Source organism: Bubalus bubalis, chromosome 7, assembly GCF_019923935.1.
Source record: "Bubalus bubalis isolate 160015118507 breed Murrah chromosome 7, NDDB_SH_1, whole genome shotgun sequence".
Classification (NCBI taxonomy): Eukaryota; Metazoa; Chordata; class Mammalia; order Artiodactyla; family Bovidae; genus Bubalus; species Bubalus bubalis.
In genome coordinates, this window is record NC_059163.1 from 75,066,018 (window position 1) to 75,086,322 (window position 20,305).

Consider the following 20,305-nt stretch of genomic DNA (forward strand, 5'->3'; position numbering starts at 1 on the left):
GCAAGCAGATTCTTTACTGCTTGAGCCACTGGGTTTTCATTTTAAAAGTATTACCAAATCCTTCCTTTTGTCTCCCTTTTTGAGATTCTATTGACTCTATTACTTATTTTGGAAAGATAAGTCTTCTTCAAACAAATTATACTTTATTCTACAGATCTTTTAGTTATAAAGATGCAACTGCACTTCTGTTTGCTGCTACATCAGAACAAAAACTACTGGACAGACTGCCCTAACAATGGAGAGTGAGTTTAGAATCATCTAAATAAAAATTTTTAAAGACTGTATAGTAGTATAAAATTCACTAGGTATGGGGTAGTGGAGAACCTTAAGTAATCATCCCCTTGAAGCAATTGGAACTGAATTAAAAAGAAGTCCAAGGGACTTCTCTGTAGGGGCAGAGAATGCTATGGAAATAGAAGATAAAGAATGGTTTCTAATCAGGAAGCACAAGGGCAGATTCTCTGATGTGTGACTGAGCTGCTGCTCACAGGGAAACTCCTTGAAACCTGCTCCCAGGAAGCAGATGTACCAGGTTCTATGTCTCAAAGTGGGTGTGCCGGCTAAGTCGTGTATGTCCCTCATCATATCAGTATGGCCTCACTTGGGTTAAGTCTGATGAAGTAGCTCAACAACAGCAGTGTGTGTGTGTGTGTGTGTGTCTGTGTCTGTGTCTGTGTCTGTGTGAGTGAGTGATTTTGAACTCTGCCAAGCACTGCACCAGTCACTTGGTCATAGAACACATTCTCTCAAACCCCTGAACTGATCCCACTATCATAGCCCTTCAGAAACATGCAAGAAAATAAAAACCATAGATTCTGAGACAGGATATGGATAATAAGCACCAAACCCTTCCCTTTGCAGTGGAGAGCACGAAGGTCCAGATTATGTATTTTGTCCAGAGTGGTTGATATCCTTAAAGGTATAAAGTAACTATATCAAATATAAAACTAATATCTAACATTTTAAGATGTTCTGGGAATATGAATACATAAATTTATTTTCACAACTGACTATGAGTTAGGCAGAATGGCAATCAGCATCAGTCTCATTTAACAGATGAGGAAGTTGACATTCAGAGAGTCCTAATGAGGACTTCCCCAAAGGCACACCCCTAGAACACAAGACTTAGTCTTCTCTCTTCAGACTCTGCAGACTTTCTACTCTTCCACCCTTCAAGAGAAAGCATGCTACTGAACAGAAGTAGCGGAGAAGCAACAGAAGACAATCATATGCCATGTTTCTCTTCGAGGTTTATTCTATAATCTCTGGTTGTCTGAGTTGATGTGTAGTCTGAGTATGTAGGTTGGTGGTGGTTTAATCGTTAAGTCATATCCAACTCTTGTGATCCCATGGACTGCAGCCTTCCAGGCTCCTTTGTCCATGGGATTTTCCAGGCAAGAACACTGGAGTGGGTTGTCATTTCTTTCTCCAGGGGATCTTCCCAGTCCAGGCAGCAACCCTGCATCTTCTGCATTTCAGGCAGATTCTTTACCTCTGAGTCACCAGGGAAGCCCTGTAGCCTTGTAGGTTGGTGGGATACAAATACATTGGAAATTGTTTTCTTCATGACTTTTCAAATTCCACAAGTCTATACACTAGCATGCTCAAACAATTCTGTGAACAGCCTTTGAATCTCATTCTTCCTTTTCTATTCTGACCTTGACTCCTCTTCACAGGCTCAATTCAGTCCTGCTGGGAACAACAGTACCAAGTGCATCTGACAACCCAGCCTCCACGTACCCAAAGCTGTGAGTTCTCCATGAGCTATGAGATGAACTGCTCCATGGGGCTGAGTTGACAAAGGTTTATCTTGAGAAGCAATAAAACAATAAACATGAAGTGGGACTCTATATTCAGGTAATTGAGTCTCTATTCTGAGCTTGCAATGGATTTTTAATTGGTTCGTTTTTCCAAAAGGTCAATGTGTCAAACTTTGAGCCCTTTCCTTAATTCTTGGGATGTTTTTTAATGCACATTTAGAAAAACACAGGTGCTTAACACATTTTGTCCAGTTAAATGGGCCTCTGCAATCTGAAATTGACATAGGCAGGTGGCTGCCAGGTCTGCACCACTTTGGGAAATGGATGTATTTCTCCCTTCCCGCCTCTCCATTGGAAGGGAGGGAGGAGAATGCTGACAGACAACAGCAGGGTGATTCTGAGCTCAGCATCCTATCTTGGTGGTATACCCAAGCTGCAAGATTTATAACCTTCTTGTTACAATGCATCAGCTTCAACACTTTCAGTGAAGTCTTCAATAACTTCGATGACATCTTGCTGAGGGGTTTTGTCATTAAAAGCCTAAAGCTGGTCATTAACAAACCTTCTCTGCAATCATCTACCGCTGTGCTAACTCAGGCATGGATCTCACTGGAAAGTTAGGCTGGCTCAGAAACTTTCCAGAAGGCTGCGTTTTTTTCCATGTGGGTTATATTTCTTTAAGAAAAGGAAATACAGTTCCCAATCATTTCATTTCATCATTTATTTCTCATTACCCATTGACTCACTCTTCTCTGAAAGACACAACCAAATTCGACAAACGTGTAGAAAGCTACTTCATGACAGAAACAGTGCTCGGGGCTGAAGATATAATTATAAAAAAGACACAGCTCCAACTCTCAAAGGGTGCAGAGATATCCCCCTCCCAAAATTAACTGTCATTTATGGAATCTTTCATAACATGCCAGACTCTGTATTTAGGCTTTATAAGCATTATCGTGTTCATTTTTCACCATGCTTTAGAAGACAGATATTTTTATTATCCCCATTTAAAGATTAAATGACTGAAGTGTTGTTTGTTTAAGAATTCCCCCCAAAATCACTGACCATGAAGTGGAAGAACCAAGTTTCAAACCTGTATCTTGCCTGACTTCAAGCTAGCTGATCTTCTCCAAACAACAGGATTGGGCCAGGAATAAGGTGAAGACCATGACATTTCAGCTGAGGAAAGACTGAGAGCCAAGCCATGGGGAGGCACAGGTTCGGTAGGTGTGAGGAACAGGTTGAACTCAACTGAAATCCTCTTTTAGGAGAGTTTACATCATGGGTCAAGTATCACCCATTGAGAATAACTTGCCTGGTTTCTCACACTTTCTCACCTCCTCAACATCCAGATTATTAAGGTATCCCTTTATGTGTTCTTGGGCTTCCCTTGTGGCTCAGTTGGTAAAGAATCCTCCTGCAAGGTGGGAGACCTGGGTTCAATCCCTGGGTTAGGAAAATCCCCTGGAGAAGGCAAAGGCTACCCACTCCAGTATTCTGGCCTGGAGAATTCCATGGACTGTATAGTCCATGGGGTCTCAAAGAGTCGGACAGAACTGAGTGGCTTTCACTTTCATTTATGTGTGCTTATATATAGACTTTATATATAAGAAATTAAAAGACACTTGCTCCTTAGAAGAAAAGCTATGACCAACCTAGACAATGTATTAAAAAGCAAAGACATCACTTTGCCAATAAAGGTCCATATAGTCAAAGCTATGATTTTTCCAGTAGTCATGTATGAATGGGACAGTTGGACCATAAAGAAGGCTGAGTGCCACCAAAGAATTGATGCTCTCAAACTATGGTGTTGGAGAAGACTCTTGAGAGTCTGTTGGAGACGGACTCTCCAGAGCAAGGAGCAAAGAGATCAAACTAGTCAATCCTAAAGAAAATTAACCCTGGATATTCATTGGAAGGATTGGTGCTTATGCTGAAGCTCTAATACTTTGGCCACCTGATGCGAAGAGCCAACTCATTGGAAAAGACCCTGATGCTGAGAAAGATTGAAGGCAGGAGGAGAAGGGTACGACAGAGGATGAGATGGTTGGATGGCATCACTGACTCAATGGACATGAGTTTGAGCAACTCTGGGAGATAGTGAAGGACACGGAAGACTGGCGTGCTACAGTCCATGGGGTCACAAAGGGTCAGACACAACTGAGTAACTGAACAATAACAATATATAGACTTACACTTGCCTGCTGGCACCAGAGCAGCCAAGATTGGTGTAAATTTTATGAATATAATAAAGATTCAAATCATGTGAGAAAAGCCTAATGCTTTGAAGATCACTGCTTCTTGAGTTTTTACAAAAATCCCTGTGACAGAACAATTCCAGCTACCCAGTTGTTTGATAGTTGTTTCTGCTGCCAATTATTTGATATTTCACTTAATGTGGCAACCTCTCCAAAGGAAGTAATGAATGGAGGGAGGTCCTGGCTGCTAGGTCCTCCATAGGATTCAATCGTAAATAGCCAGAGGGCCAATGCTACCAGCATTCATTAGGAAGTTTCCCAGAAAAAATGATGGAAAAATTGCAGACATGGCAGGGGATGTTCTGTCATAACTTAGAGACATGAAGGCGGATAGAAATTTTTTTTAATGTCCTGAGATTCTATTTTTTAAATAACAAGGAAAATAACCTGGGGTGATAGATATATACTTAAAAGTGCACATTTGGCAATGATAACAGTTATTACCATTGGTTGAGGGCTTACTATGTGCCAGGCAATTGCTTAGGGTGTTTAGCACAATAGCTTATTAAATGAAATTTTTACAACTCTGCCAGGGAAAGTATTACCCCGTTTTTATAGATGAACAAACTGAGAGTTTGGGAGGTTGGGTCATGTGCCCCTAGCTGAATAACTGGACCTGGAATACAAGCCCAGTTATATATCATTTCAAGTTTTTGTATCTCCACTGTGTTGCTTTTCTCTTATCCATATCTGCATTAATTAAAACAAAACCTGTTTAAAGGCATTTAAATAATGCAGTGATTAAAAAGGCATTCACTGATTTCTCCCTTTTTTTTCCTGAAATGACATTTTCCTCTTTTTTTTTTTTTTTTCCACCTTTTCTCATAAGGAAATAGAAACATTAGCTTTCTTTTTACAGCTCAATTAATTGCTGTGGGATTTTACCTGACGAGATTAGTAAGACCTTCAGGCAGACGTCATTGATCCAACTATAGTGTCATTATGTGCCTGTCCATATGCACGATGTGGGAGGGAAGGCTTTGTTCCCAAGAATCACAAAGCCATCATCCATCTGACTCCCTGGGTTCTGGTGGCCTCTCTCCTGCCGTGCTTCCCACAAATACCTTCCTGGGCTTGTTATTGCTTTTAATCGCTCACAGGGTGGTTCTTCCCAGTCAAGTGCTCGCCAGTCAAGATCATCGGCATTACCTTGGAGGAGTCTCAGCAAATTGATCAGTTACTTCAGCTCCCTTCCTCTGCTGAGAGGCAGGATATGGGGCATCTGAGCTTTGTCCAAGGTCATAGGACCTGCTGGCTCCCGCAGAGGCAGCATGAAACGCTTTCAAAGAATTTACGCAAGCCCAGGGCACCCAAACGTGAGGCAAAGTTTCTAGAAGTGTGGTGGGACAAGCAAGTACTCTGAGTCAGAAAGCCCTGGACTCAGGGATCCTATCAAACACCAAAATAGTGGTAGTAATAATACTATACACATTCTGCCTTGTTCTAGCAAATATTACTTAGTAACTTTGTGATCTCGAGCAAATGACTTAGCCTCTTTGAAACTCAGTTTTCTCATCTGTAAGATAGCAGCAATGACCTCATCTCACTGTCTTGAAAATAAAATAATGTGATGGCATCAATTAAGACTCTTTTTGTTCCAAGTGATAGAAATCCAATCAGAATCAGGTGAACCAGAATTGGTTCTGGTAATGTCTCTCAAAAGTAAATGTAATGTCTCTCAAAAACATATTTGCAGCTGAGTCTGAGACAAACTGGAATTAGAAGCACAACTGTCCCCCTGATCTCTCCCTGGTTTCTTGTCTCCATTTCCCTGGGGGCACTGGTAGCTGTTCCCCACCCATCTTCTCACTACCCCTAAGCTTTACATGGAAAGGCATAGCCACCAATGGCCCACAAAGTTACATCACCTTGCCAATCCATGCTATGAGACAAGCAAACTGATTGGCCCAAATTCTAAATCTCAGGGAAGAATTGGGATTGATCCACCTCACCGTCATGTGCCTACATCTAGATCAATCAATTATCTGTTGACAAACAGCAGTTGTTTATTCTGCTTACATAACTATCTCTATGATAAGTCTAAGAATAGGGGCAAGGTGGGTATTTCCTAGAAAGAAAAGGGACTAGTTATTAGAAAAGAGTTTCACTGCAGAAGAGAGAACTGGTATTCACTACAACAACATATGAAAAATAGCTATCACTATATCCAGTCCAGAATAGATACACTTAATATAGTGTTTCTGGTCAATGTGTAGATTTCTACACATTTTGAAAAACTATATTTTAAAAAAATACAATATTATTTGTTAATTACAAAGAATAGAAGTCATAATATTAAGAATCAGAAGAGAATGTAGATGCTGTGAATAATTAATAGTTTAAGTTCATACTTTTTACATTAATTCAACAGTACAACAGGAATTCAATAATTTCAAAAGCAGGATTTTGTTCCTAACCTTATCTTCTCTCCTGTCCCTCACCAACCCAAATCTTCTCACATTTTCTTCTCTTGCCTTCAGTTACTTTTCTATCTTTATCTTAGTTTGAGGGTCCACTGGTGAATTTTTAGTGTTAAAGATCTAAGGCACTGTACAAAGTACTAAAAATGACTTCTGATAACAAAGAAATGTCCTTATACGTTAGCGCTAAACAGAGCACCAAGATGGGAATGAAGACAATGTCTACTTTTTCCCTTTTTTCCCTAAAATACACAGAACAGTTTTGAACAAGTCCTTTGGGGTCCCTAGGGCATCCATAAATCTGATGATGATAACTAGCCTACTTGTCTCTTGAGGTGAAGTTGGGAATGTTGGTGTATTAACTATGAGCAGGGTCATTTATAACCCACTCCAGTATTCTTGCCTGGGAAACTCCATGAACAGAAGAGTTTGGCGCACTATAGTCCATGGGGTCGCAAAGAGTCAGACATGACTTAATGATTAAATAGCAGCAGCAGGGTCATTTACAGGGAGAAATGGGGAAGAATCTCAGAAAACTAGAGATTTCCTTTTCTTATCAGAAGGTGAATTCCCACACAGAGGATGAATCTTTTTTCTGTGTAACACAAAAGGATGATTTTGCTTGTGTAAAATTGAAAAAATCCAATTGCCCTCTGTCAATAAACCCCAGGGCTGGGTGAGGAATTGAGTCAATATATTTGAGGTTTGGGAAAGAAACCACTTTGTGTCACTTTCCAGAATTCCTTCTCACTGATTCCAGTATATTACTGATTTAGTTTGGAAAGAATAATTCCAGGACCTCTCAAACAGAATGAGGAGAAATAACTGCCTATCATGGTTTTAAAAAACAGGAAATTGAAAGTCTCATTTTCATTGAATTTTGTTGCTATGATATGATTTCTTTATAGGGAGGAGAAATTAAATTTATGAAGCAACAGTGTTCCAAGTGGTAGCTAAAAGGGAGAAATTAACTGAGGCAGAAATATGTGTTACCAGCCAAAGATTATTCCTTCACATTTGTTTTCAAATATGAAAAGAATTCCTTTGGGTAAAAGGAGTTGCCAGAATAACAATATTGTCTTGAAATAAAATTCACAGATTCTATATGGCAAAAAGAATGGCTGCTGTTTGGTTACACTTTAAATGAAACATGCATTGATTGAAGACACATACCACTTGAAAGTTTATTACACAAATGCTTGATTTTGGTCCTTTAAGAATTCTGCCAATTCGTTTATTGATAGTTAGGATATTAAAATATGCAAATAAGCATGCTCTAGCTGGTCAGTGCTGATCTATGTGTAATAACTAATGCTCTCTCCCAATAGCCACCACTCCTTCTATTCATGTCACCTTCACCCAGGAGTCACAAAATGCTGAACACTGTCGCTTTTTACTTGATTAAATTTCAGCAGGTTGAAGCTAGGCCAAAATTCTAACCTTCCTCTTTCCTAAATACTTTTTTCTCCCCCCTCTGTTAATTACATAGCTTTACACTGATTTACATGAATTTCAGCTTTCAAAATCATTGGTCTTTGCTGAATGCAAATAGGCACATGGGAAAATCATATCAAGTTTGCACAATTGATCTTTCATCATTTCAAATGGTACCTTTGAACAGTTCCTGAAATGTCTGTCTGAAATACTCCCAGCGCTGAGTGTCATCAAAAGATGTGGGGTCACCCTGGGGAAACCCATTCTCGGTGATGTAAATTACAGGGTTATTATATGTATCCTGGAATGAGAAAGCAGAAGTTTTATTCCAAACAGATGTAAAAAAAAAAAAAAAAAACTCATAAAATCAGGTGCATTACCCTCTATCTTCTCTAAGCTACAACCCCAAAACTAGTTTTCATCAAATTGCACTGACCCTATTAACTTAATTTTCCACACACTGACCTTTTATAACTAACAATGGAAAAGAAAAACTGTGCAAATATCCATGAAGACAGTCAAATGACTCTTATTATAATGAGAAGACAGAAATATCTTTCTTCCATCAGCATCTGCTGATTGTTATTGCTCCTTAACCCCTTGGTCCCCCTCTCCCCAGTAGCTATATTCTCTATCCCCCTGATAGCTGCAGCTGCTGCTGCTGCTAAGCCGCTTCAGTCATGTCCAACTCTGTGCGACCCCATAGATGGCAGCCCACCAGGCTCCCCTGTCCCTGGGATTCTCCAGGCAAGAACACTGGAGTGGGTTGCCATTTCCTTCTCCAATGCATGAAAGTGAAAAGTGAAAGTGAAGTCGTTTAGTCGTGTCCGACTCCTAGTGACCCCATGGACCGCAGCCCACCAGGCTCCTCCATCCATGGGATATTCCAGGCAAGAGTACTGGAGTGAGGTGCCATTGCCTTCTCCCCCTCTCTGCCCAACAGTGGGAATCCTAAAAAACTGATAACTTAAAATTTTCATTTCAGCTACCTAGATGCCATTCAGTATAACAGAGACCCAGAAAGAATTCAGCTATTTCAAATCCCTATTATGCCTTTTAGTAACTCAATTGTGACCCCAGCCTGAAAAATATGTCCAAGGTACTACTGTAGCTACAACTGAATTTAACAGCAAATCCTAAGTCTAATCATGGCTTTGAAGCCCTTTATCCCTGGTGGCTCAGACCGTAAAGAATCTGCCTGTAATGCAGGAGACCCAGATTTGATCCCTGGGTCAGGAAGAATCCCTGGAGAAGGGAATGGCAACCCCACTCCAGTATTCTTGCCTGGAGAATTCTATGGACAGAGAAGCCCTGCAGGCTACATACAGTCCATGGGGTCACAGAGTTGGCAACTGAGCAACTAACACTACTATCAGCTAATTATCCTTCATTGACTTAAATCCTAATCACCTCTTCCCAGGCCAACAAATGTATATGCTATTGCCTAAAGCATTCATTGTTCAGGTCTTTATACACGTAGACATAGGCCCATCTTCCCATCTTCCCACGTTTGGGTACACAGGGATGCAAACAAATAGTGCATTTACCTTAATGTATTTCAGTAGCTTACGTATTCCCCATGGCACCACACAGACCCAATTCAAACTTATCCAAGATGGGTCTGGAAAAACTTCAACCTCCACATCCTGGAGTAAACCCAGTTCTCCTTTCCTGTTCTCCTGGTTCTTGACTAAGCGAGTTGTGTAATACTGCACAGCAAAGAAATCAGCAGTGCCTTTGATCATCCTCTTCTCTTCTTCTGTAAATTCCGGAAGCCGTGATGATGAGTAGCCCTGCTTTTTACTCATGAGGGCAACCTGAGACTTGACAACTTCAGGATAATCGCCATCAATAAATATGGGTTTAGCAAAGAAGTCCAGTTGGAATGCCATGGCTCTTTTAACTGCTTCCTGGTCAGACACTGAGTAGGGTTCTGCTGGTTCTGCCCAGCCAGCAAAAATTGATAGAGATACCATGCCCTTCTGCTCTTTTCGGAATAAGGAATCATAGCTGTGCCAGGATCTGGCATGAGCTTTAATCAAATTATGAGCTGCCTGATAAACCTTAGTTCCAACGTGAGGCACACCAGGAGGAAATACACCAAACTCATATGCCATCACAGCAAAAATATTAGGCTCATTTATGGTGATCCACTGCTTGACTCGATCCCCGAACGTACTGAAGCAAAACCGGGCATATTTGTCGAAGGATTCGATGATTGCCTCTGAGAGCCAACCTTCTTGGTCTTCCAAGGCCTGAGGCAAGTCAAAGTGGTAGAGGGTCACGATGGGTGTGACCCCATTTGCTAACAAATCGTCAATGATCTTGTTATAATAGTCTATTCCTAGGAGAAAAATAAAAGAAAATATGAGAAGAAAAGTCATCTTCATTATGCTGACAATAAATAAGGATTGGGAGAGGATCAGGAATAACAATTTCCTAAAAAACTTTAATCCAAAATAAAGTTCATAACTTCCTACCTATAATCAATTAAAGGTTGGAAGAAAACATGAAGTCCAAAGAAGACTGGCTCGTCAGAGACAAGAGAATGTGATGGGGTGACACAATTATGGACGCTGTTACATTCTGAAAGGGATTCATTTGGACAGGTTGCTACCACATAACTTTGTGCCAATGGGACACTTACTGAAATTATTTAATTTATTGGGTGGGGGGATAAATTTGGAGTTTGGGATTAACATATACATACAGCTGCTGCTGCTGCTAAGGCGTGTCAGTCATGTCTGACTCTGTGTGACCCCATAGATGGCAGCCCACCAGGCTCCTCCATCCCTGGGATTCTCCAGGAGAGAATACTGAAAGAGATGGGAATACCAGACCACCTGACCTGCCTCTTGAGAAATTTGTATGCAGGTCAGGAAGCAACAGTTAAAACCGGACATGGAACAACAGACTGGTTCCAAATAGGAAAAGGAGTTCGTCAAGGCTGTATATTGTCACCCTGTTTATTTAACTTCTATGCAGAGTACATCATGAGAAATGCTGGACTGGAAGAAACACAAGCTGGAATCAAGATTGCTGGGAGAAATATCAATAACCTCAGATATGCAGATGACACCACCCTTATGGCAGAAAGTGAAGAGGAACTAAAAAGGCTCTTGATGAAAGTGAAAGTGGAGAGTGAAAAAGTTGGCTTAAAGCTCAACATTCAGAAAATGAAGATCATGGCATCTGGTCCCACCATTTCATGGGAAACAGATGCGGAAACAGTGGAAACAGTGTCAGACTTTATTTTTGGGGGCTCCAAAATCACTGCAGATGGTGACTGCAGCCATGAAATTAAAAGACGCTTACTCATTGGAAGGAAAGTTATGACTAACCTAGATAGCATATTGAAAAGCAGAGACATTACTTTGCCAACAAAGGTCCGTCTAGTCAAGGCTATGGTTTTTCCTGTGGTCAGGTATGGATGTGAGAGTTGGATTGTGAAGAAGGCTGAGCGCCGAAGAATTGATGCTTTTGACCTGTGGTGTTGGAGAAGACTCTTGAGAGTCCCTTGGACTGCAAGGAGATCCAACCAGTCCATTCTGAAGGAGATCAGCCCTGGGATTTCTCTGGAAGGAATGATGCTAAAGCTGAAACTCCAGTACTTTGGCCACCTCATGCGAAGAGTTGACTATTTGGAAAAGACTCTGATGCTGGGAGGGATTGGGGGCAGGAGGAGAAGGGGACGACAGAGGATGAGATGGCTGGATGGCATCACTGACTCGATGGACGTGAGTCTGAGTGAACTCCGGGAGATAGTGATGGACAGGGAGGCCTGGCGTGCTGTGATTCATGGGGTCACAAAGAGTCGGATACGACTGAGTGACTGATCTGATCTGATCTGATATATATATAAATAAAACACATATATATATTCTTATATACATATATAACACATATATGTATATGTAACTGAATCACTTTGCCATACATCTGAAACTAACATTGCATTGTAAATCAACTATACTTCAATTAAAATTTTAAATTTACATATTCATATTTTTAAAAGAAATTATTCTTTGCTTGTTTGCATGTTTGACTTTTCGCTCAATTCCACTAGAATTGTTATTGTTGTTGTTCAGTCGCTCAGTCATGTCCAACTTTTTGCCACCACATGGACTGCAGCACACCAGGCTTCCATATCCTTCACCATCTCTTGAAGCTTGCTCAAACTCTTGTCCATCAAGTCTGTGATGCCATCCAACTATCTCATCCTCTGTCATACCCTTCTACTTCTGCCTTCAATCTTTCCCAGCAGCAGAGTCTATTCCAGTGAGTCAACTCTTTGCATCAGGTGGCCAAAATATTAGGGCTTCAGCTTCAGCCTCACTCTTTAAAATGAATATTCAGGATTGATTTCCTTTAGGATTGACTGGTTTGATCCCCTTGCAGTACAAGGGACTCTCAAGAGTCTTCTCCAACACCACTGTTTGAAAACATCAATTCCTCAGTGGTGCTCAACCTTCTTTATGGTCCAACTCTCACATCCATACATGACTACTAGAAAAGCCATAGCTTTGACTAGATGAGCCTTAGTCACAAAGTGATGTCTCTGCTTTTTAATACGCTGTCTAGGTTGGTCATAGCTTTTCTTCCAAGAAGCATCTTTTAATTTAATGAATGCAGTCACCATCTGCAGTTATTTGGGAGCCCAAAAAAATCACTGTTTCCATTGTTTCCCCATCTATTTGCCATGAAGAGATAGGACCAGATGCTGTGATCTTCAGTTTTTGAATGTTGAGTTTTAAGCTAGCTTTCTCCTCTTCTCTTTCACCTTCATCAAGAGGCTCTTTAGTTCCTCTTAGCTTTCTGCCATAAGAGCGGGGTCATCTGCATATCTAAGGTTATTGATACTTCTCCCAGCAATCTTGATTCCAGCTTGTGCCTCACCTAGCCCAGCATTTCACATGACACTCTACATTAAAGTTAAATAACCAGGGTTACAATAAAAAGCCTTGACGTACGCCTTTCCCAATTTTGAACCAGTCCATTGTTTCATGTCCTGTTCTAACTGTTGTTTCTTGATCTGCATACAGGTTTCTCAGGAAACAGATAGGTGGTCTGGCATTCCCATCACTTGAAGAATTTTCCAGTTTGTTGTGATCCACACAATCAAAGGCTTTAGCACAGTCAATGAAGCAAAAGTAGATGTTTTTCTGGAACTCTCTTGCTTTTTCAGTGATCCAACAGATGTTGGCAATTTGATCTCTGGTTTCTCTGCCTTTTCTCAATCCAGCTTGAACATCTGGAAGTTCTCAGTTCACATACTATTGAAGCTTGGCTTGGAAAGTTTTGATCATTACTTTGCTACCATGTGAAATGAGTGCAATTGTGTGATAGTTTGAACATTCTTTGGCACTGCCTTTCTTTGGGGCTGGAATGAAAACTGACCTTTTCCAGTCCTGTGGCCACTGCTGTGTTTTCCAAATTTGCTGGCCTATTGAGTGCAGCACTTTCACAGCATCATCTTTTAGGATTTGAAATAGCTCAGCTGAAATTCCATCACCTCCACTAGCTTTGTTGGTAGGGATGCTTCCTAAGGCCCACTTGACTGCACTCCAAGATGTCTGGCTCTAGTGATCACACTGTCGTGTGATCGTATGAACTATCATTATCTGGGTCATTAAAATCTTTTTTGTATAGTTCTTCTGTGTATAGTTCTTCTGTGTATTCTTGCCACCTCTTCTTAATATCTTCTGCTTCGGTTAGGTCATGAGCCTTGTCTAATTTACCTCTGGATCCCCCAAATCCTGGGACAATAGCAGAAACCTAGTAGAGACTCAATAAATAGCTCTTGAGTGAATGAATAGATTTCAACAATATTCAACATAAAGTAAAGAAGATGAATGCAATGACTGCCTTGGTGCTTCTCCAAACAGGTCAGTCTTACAAGTCTAAGAAAAGAGACTCATTGAGCATGGACAAGGGCTCAGCATCAGTCCCAGGGTATGAGTTACAAAGACAGAAAGCTAAGGGTTTGACACATTAAAGAACTTTCCATTGGAGAGTTTGCTCTAAAGTTCTGACATAATCCATAGGAATACCTGGGCTTCCCTGTTGGCTCAGATGGTAAGGAATCTGGCTGCAATGCAGGACACCCAGGTTCGATCCTTGGGTTGGAAAGATGCCCTGGAGAAGAGAATGGCAACCCACTCCGGTATTCTTGCCTGGAGAATTTCATGAACAGAGGAGACTGGTGGGCTATAGTCCATGGGGTCACAAAGAGTCAGACATGATTGAGTGACTAAGCACAGCACAGCACATGATTATATGTGTAAGAGTATGGAGGGAAAAAGAAGAGATATATGTATATGTATAGCTGATTCACTTTCCTGTACAGTAGAAACTAAGAAAACATCGCAAAGCAACTAATTCCTGATGGCTGTGCCTGCAACGCAGGAGATCCAGGTTCAATGACTGGGTTGCGAAGATCCCCTGGAAAAGGCTACTTACTCCCGTATACTTGCCTGGAGAATACCAATGGACAGAGGAGCCTGTTGGGCTACAGTCCATGGGGTCACAAAGAGTCACACATGACTGAGCAACTAATGCTTTCACACTTACACTCCAGTAAATACTTAAAACAATAAAAAAAAATTCAATTAAAAAAAATAAGAGTTTGGAAAGAAACTAAGCAAAGAGGAGAGAAGCATTCCTGTTTTGAGAGATGATTTTCTGAATAATAATTGTAAATTCATATGCAGAATTTGTGTTGCATTCAAAGTTTGCATAGAAGCAGGGTCCCTTTATCTCTTCTTAAAGTTATTATCTTCCAATTTTAAATAATAATTGAGACTTTTGTGTACATTTCATTTATTCAATCATTAATTTGTTCATTCCTCAAATACGCATTTAGAGAGACACTACTATATGCTTGATTACAAACATTATAAACACTCTCCTTGTACTAAGAAAACTTTAATTGTAGTAGTAACCAGGCATGTTTAGTTGCTCAGTAGTGCCCGACCCTTTACGACTCTTTGGACTGTAGCCTGCCAAGGCTCCTCTCTCCGTGGGATTTCCCAGGCAAGAATACTGGAGTGGGTTGCCATTTGCTTCTCCAGGGATCTTCCCAACCCAGGGATAAAACCTGCATCTCATGTGCCTCCTGCATTGCAGGCAGATTCTTTACTCACTGAACTATCAGGAAAGCCCCTTAAATGTTAGTAGGGACTACAAATAAATTCATAAATAACTATCATACAGTACTATTATTAAAGGTAAGTCCCCATCCCAAACTGAGGGCATATGAAAATCTACTCTGAAAGCAGAGTAGCAGCATGGTTTCAAAAGTGAGCTATGGTGACAGGCTACCTAAGTTCTATCCCCAAACCTTCACCTACTAGTTCAGTGACCTCAGGAGAGTTACTTGATCTCTCTGAGTTATCTTTTCTTGTCTGTAAAATGTAGGCAATAATAGAAATCTATTTCAATAATTGCTCTGAGAGTTTAATGAGTTGATAAACTGAACATGCTTGGAACAGTTCTTGGCACAGTTAACTATGACTCTAATAATGATTATTATTGTTATTGTTGTCATGAGTGACATCTAAACTGATCCTTAAAAGGTGGATACAAATGACCCACATAAGGCAAGGAGGAGAAATCCAGGAAGAGAAAAAAGGGAAACAAATGTGCAAAAGGCCAAAAGAAGAATGGAAATCAACAAAGACCTCCTAAATGTGAACAGTCTGCTTATTCCAAGTTTGCAACAAGGAGCCAGCCATTATCACTAGCATTTGGCAGATACTCAAAGGCTATCAGGGAGGCAGGAAAGTTTCACAATAAAAACAATGAGGGGAGGATCCAGGTACCTTGTGACTGAAAGCTGTTGGCACAGGGAGGCTGGAGGTGGGCTAACTGGAACCAGGGCATCTTGGGTAATTGGGTTGGGAGCAAATTTGCCTTTTTCTGATTGGTCCTAAGTTCAAAGAGGACAGAGGAGCAAAAACAAAGAAGGGGCAGTTGTTGACCATATTCTGACTTTTCTGGGTCAACTGATATAGAAATTGTGGTTTGGCTGCCTGGACTTTTTATGAGGGTCAGAGTTTTACCATCATATATGGCATGGCCATTATTTGTAAATTAATTCTCTTAGAATAATATGGCTTTTTCTGGTAACTGAAAGCTCACAATAAGGAGAATTTACAGCTCAGCAGAAGGGGAATAAGAATAGTGAGAGGTAAGCAGAAGCCAAATTATGCCAGGTCATGGGTTATCTGTCTGTCTGTAAGAATGGGTAATTTTTAACAACAGCTCACTTATTTTGCAAACCTGAACATCACGTGGGTCATGCATAGCAACTCCATACTTGGAAGCCCCTTTTGCATGCCATTATTCACTGGGTGGACATAATAAGTTACACCACCCAGAAGATGCACAAGTTGTAATCCACAGATCATGTGACTATGTCACTTTACTTCTTATGTTACTTCAAAGGGGCTTTGCAGATGTCATTCTGATTAAGGATCCTGAGTTGGGAAGATGTTTCTAGATTGTTCAGGTGGACCCACTCTGCCATGTGAGTCCTTGGAAGTAAAAGAGGATGGCAGAAGAGTGGGTCAAAAAGATGCAACAACAGAAAAAAGAGGCACAAGAGGTGGCAGCATGAGAGAGATTCAACCAACTATTGCTGGTTTTGAAGATGGAAGAAGGGAGCCAGCAGCTGAGGAATGCAGGTGGCCTATAGAGGCTGAAAACGGTCCTCAGCTCAGTCATCAAAGAAAAGGAGACTCCAGTCCTACAGCCACAAGAAATGAATTCTGCTAACAACCTGAATGAACTAAGAAACCGAGTCTCCCTTAGATCTTTGTAAAAGACATGCAGCCTGTAAGCACAGAGGTATTTATTCTGGAGAGACCTGTGTCAGACTTCTAATCCACATAATTCTAAGGTAGTAAATTTGTGTTATTTTAAGCAAGTAAGCTTGTAATAATTTGTTGTAGCAGCCATGGAATACTAACACACTCACCAAAGTTTATAAAGCTTTCCTCTCTCTGTAAAAGATCTTTCCACCATTCCATCTCTGGGCCTCTGTAAGCCCATATTTTCTCCTTTGTAAAAGGGAATATCCAAAGATCTGTATGATGGAATCATCTTGATATTGGACTGTGTTAAGGTTTTCATAGTCAATGCCTTCCACTGGCTTTGAATATAAAAATAATATCAGTTTTTGTGTTTTGTATTCATACTATACATACATGATGTCACACATTTTGTTTAATCCCTGCACTAAGTCCAAGAGGTAGGCATTTTTAGTTTCAATAAATATATGAAAAAATGGAGATTCAGAAAGTGAGTTCCAGACTTCAAGTGACAATGTTTTCAGATAGCAAAGCCAACATTTAAAGCCAATCTGTCTCACTATAAAGACTGAGCTGTTCCCACTGTAACATTCCCCTTCTTACACTAATGTTTCCGAACCAAAATCAGAGTGATACTGTTTTCCTAGCCTTAATAATCACCTACTTTGGATCTGATTCATAATATCATGGGTTTTCTCATTTCTGGAGGAATCAATGATTTATAAGCATCATTTAATATGATGCAATCATTAATGATGGCAATCAATGTAACTCAAACAACATGATGATGTGCAATTGAATTGAAGATCTAAAAAATTTAAGTAAAACTTTTTCTAACTCATCAACATGGCAGAGCAACAAAGCATTGCATACTTAATATTTATCATCCCAGAACTTTACTTCTGGATTATTCAGTTTATTCAGTACTCCAGTGAAACCTTTCCATGATGAAATGGAGTGAAGCATTGAAGACCAGAGCTCCAGAGTCGGACAATTAAGACAAGGGATCATGGACAAATTACATGACTGCCTCTCTACACCCACATTTCCTCATCTCTAAAAGAGGAATAGTAATAGCATCACTGCAGGAGTATTTAAGCATTGAGAACAAATAGTCAGAGAGTTCTCTAGCTTTACCAAACTCATACAATTCAGGGTAACTCATTCTATCCATAAATACGTATTTTTGTTTATTTTTTTTATTTCTTGGTCGCATGGCATGTAGGTTCTTAGTTCCCAAACCAGGGATTGAACCCTCTGCATTGAAAGCAGAAGTCTTAACCACTGGACTGCCAGGGAAGTCCGCATAAATATGTATTTTTAAATGATCATCAGTTACCAACCTAGGGAGCCTGAAACCCTAAGAAGTCAAATGGACCCTGTTCTACATCTTGATATTTAGGGCAGGGTTATTGTAAGTATTAAAGCTTTCATAGCCTTCTTTCACAGTTAGTATCATCACCTTTGTTTTAATTACACCCATTCCCTCTTATTTGATCTTTGAAAATATGAAGCATGTTTAAATCAAAGGTCTTTTGGAAATAGGGAAAAGAAGCCCAATCAGATTAACTCAAATGTAAAGGTGGCATTAGAGGCAGGAGGCTGACTGGTAGGGAATGCAGTGAGCATTATTTGAAATGACAGAGAGATATCAGATACCAAATGACAGGAAATAATCACAACAGGAACTTAAAGCTGGGAGCTGAGAAAATCTTAACCTCTCAAAATAGACTGATGTCTCCTACCCTAACTTCCCTCAACACATCTACTCCATTCCTCTCCTGCTCAAAAAACCAGTTTCCTTTGTGTAGCCAATTTGTTACAGTCTCAAAATGGGCATCCTATCTGCCAAGACTACCTCACAACCTTAGTGCCAACCACCCACCAAATCAGGCTTCAACTCCTCAATTCCAAACATCCTTGAGACAGGGAGGCAGTTGAACAGGATTATCTTTTCTAATGAAGTTACAAAATTTATATGTCACAGGGAAATAAGTTTTCCCCCATCCAGTCAGCTGTGGCCAAGAGCACAGCAGGGTTATATAGAACAAAGAAATGGGAAAATTCCCTTAAAAGAGCATGCAGCTGAAACTTTCAAAGATAATGTCTCAGTTCATAAAATAACTATACTGGAATTCTTCTAGTCAAACTGTAAATGTCTTAATGAAGAATGAACTTTGACCTAGTGCCTACCTGTGTCAGACATATAATTCTCTAGGTTCACTCCTCCTTAGACCCAACCACCAATTTCTGTTGGCATAGTCTCTGTGTTAGTTTCCTATTGCTGCTGTAACAAATTACTACAAACTTGGTGGCTTAAACCAACACCGAGTTATTACCTTACAGTTCTAGGCATCAGATGTCCAAAATGGTTCTCATTGAGCTAAAATCAAGATGTCAGCAGATCTTCATTCCTTCTGGGAGTTCCCAAAGAGAATCCATTTCCTTGCCTTTTCCAGCTTCTAGAGGCTCATGACCTCTTCCTCCATCATCAGAGCCAGCACTGAAACTCCTTGTCTTCTGTCTGACCTCTGCCTCAGTTCTTATACCTTCTCTCTCTGACTGTGATCCTCTTACATACCTTTGTTAAGGATCTGTGTGATGACACCTATCCAGATAAACCAGGATAATCTCCCCATCTACAGATCCTTAACTTAAGCACATCTATAAAGTCCCTTTTATCATGTAAGATAATATATTCAGTTTCTAAGAATGAAGACATGGACATCTTTGAGGGGGCATCATTCAGTCTACCATGCTGCCCAGTATAGAGTAGATTAATAAATACTCCTTTAGTTTACTTAACTACCATTCCTCTAAGTGTGCTAATATTTTAAATCTTAAAGTGTGAAAGAAATTCTGCATAACCATTCCTCTTCCTTTTCCCTTTCTATTTCCAATAATTGGGTCTTTAGCTAATCACTTGAAACTTACATTTGTGGCAGATATGAAAACGCACTTGAACAGTTGAGAAATACAGAAATATGTGATTTCAGTTGCCAGCTCAATCTCTTCTTGTTAAGCCTCAAAAACTTGACATTTGAAGGAGAAAAGCCGTGTAATAATTCTACTTTATAAAATATTCTTCCAGTTTGGGAACATGGGATTTTATTTACACATTTCCAAATGTCCTCTCATCAAGCTTTAAAATAGGAAGTCAAATACAAAAACTTGAGTTTCTTGGAAAAGACAGTGACAAGGATTCTCTAATTCTTTACATGCTCTTTGAGAAAATGTTTAAACAGAAAAAACAAATGATGGCCTTTCTGAGTTAAAACAGTTCCAACTGCTTCAACAGATCACTGCACAAGAATGAGCAACCACTTATTGAAATTCTGCCTACTGGAAGCACCTCCAGTGCCCTCTTGCTCATGGAAAAGTCTGTAATATTAATCAGCTTTGGCTTTACGAAAGCTAGTGCCAAACATAAAAAGCACAGTGCTGAGACAATGTGATCCCCAAGTGAGAACTGCACCAGTGAATCCCTCACATTGTCTGGGTGGCCCCAGTGACTCCAGCCCCCTTCCACCACCACTCTCTACCTTCTCTGCTGCTCTGTTCTTGGACATCTAATCTACAGTGAGCTCCATGAACCTCTGTGAATCTGGAGTTGGTGTTAAGTA

At 40.3% G+C, this 20,305-nt stretch overlaps 1 protein-coding gene across 2 annotated transcripts in view; it reads right to left on the bottom strand.

The window, feature by feature from the left end:
• Nucleotides 1-20,305, bottom strand: part of LOC102399587 (cytosolic beta-glucosidase) — a 224,554-nt gene that overhangs the window by 146,969 nt on the left and 57,280 nt on the right. For both annotated transcript variants that reach the window (XM_044946039.1, XM_006063273.4), the window contains exons 3-4: nt 9,420-10,216; nt 8,050-8,173 (exon numbers count right to left, since the gene is read on the bottom strand). In XM_044946039.1, coding sequence (XP_044801974.1) covers nt 8,050-8,173; nt 9,420-10,216 — 921 coding nt within the window. The remainder of the gene's footprint in view (nt 1-8,049; nt 8,174-9,419; nt 10,217-20,305) is intronic.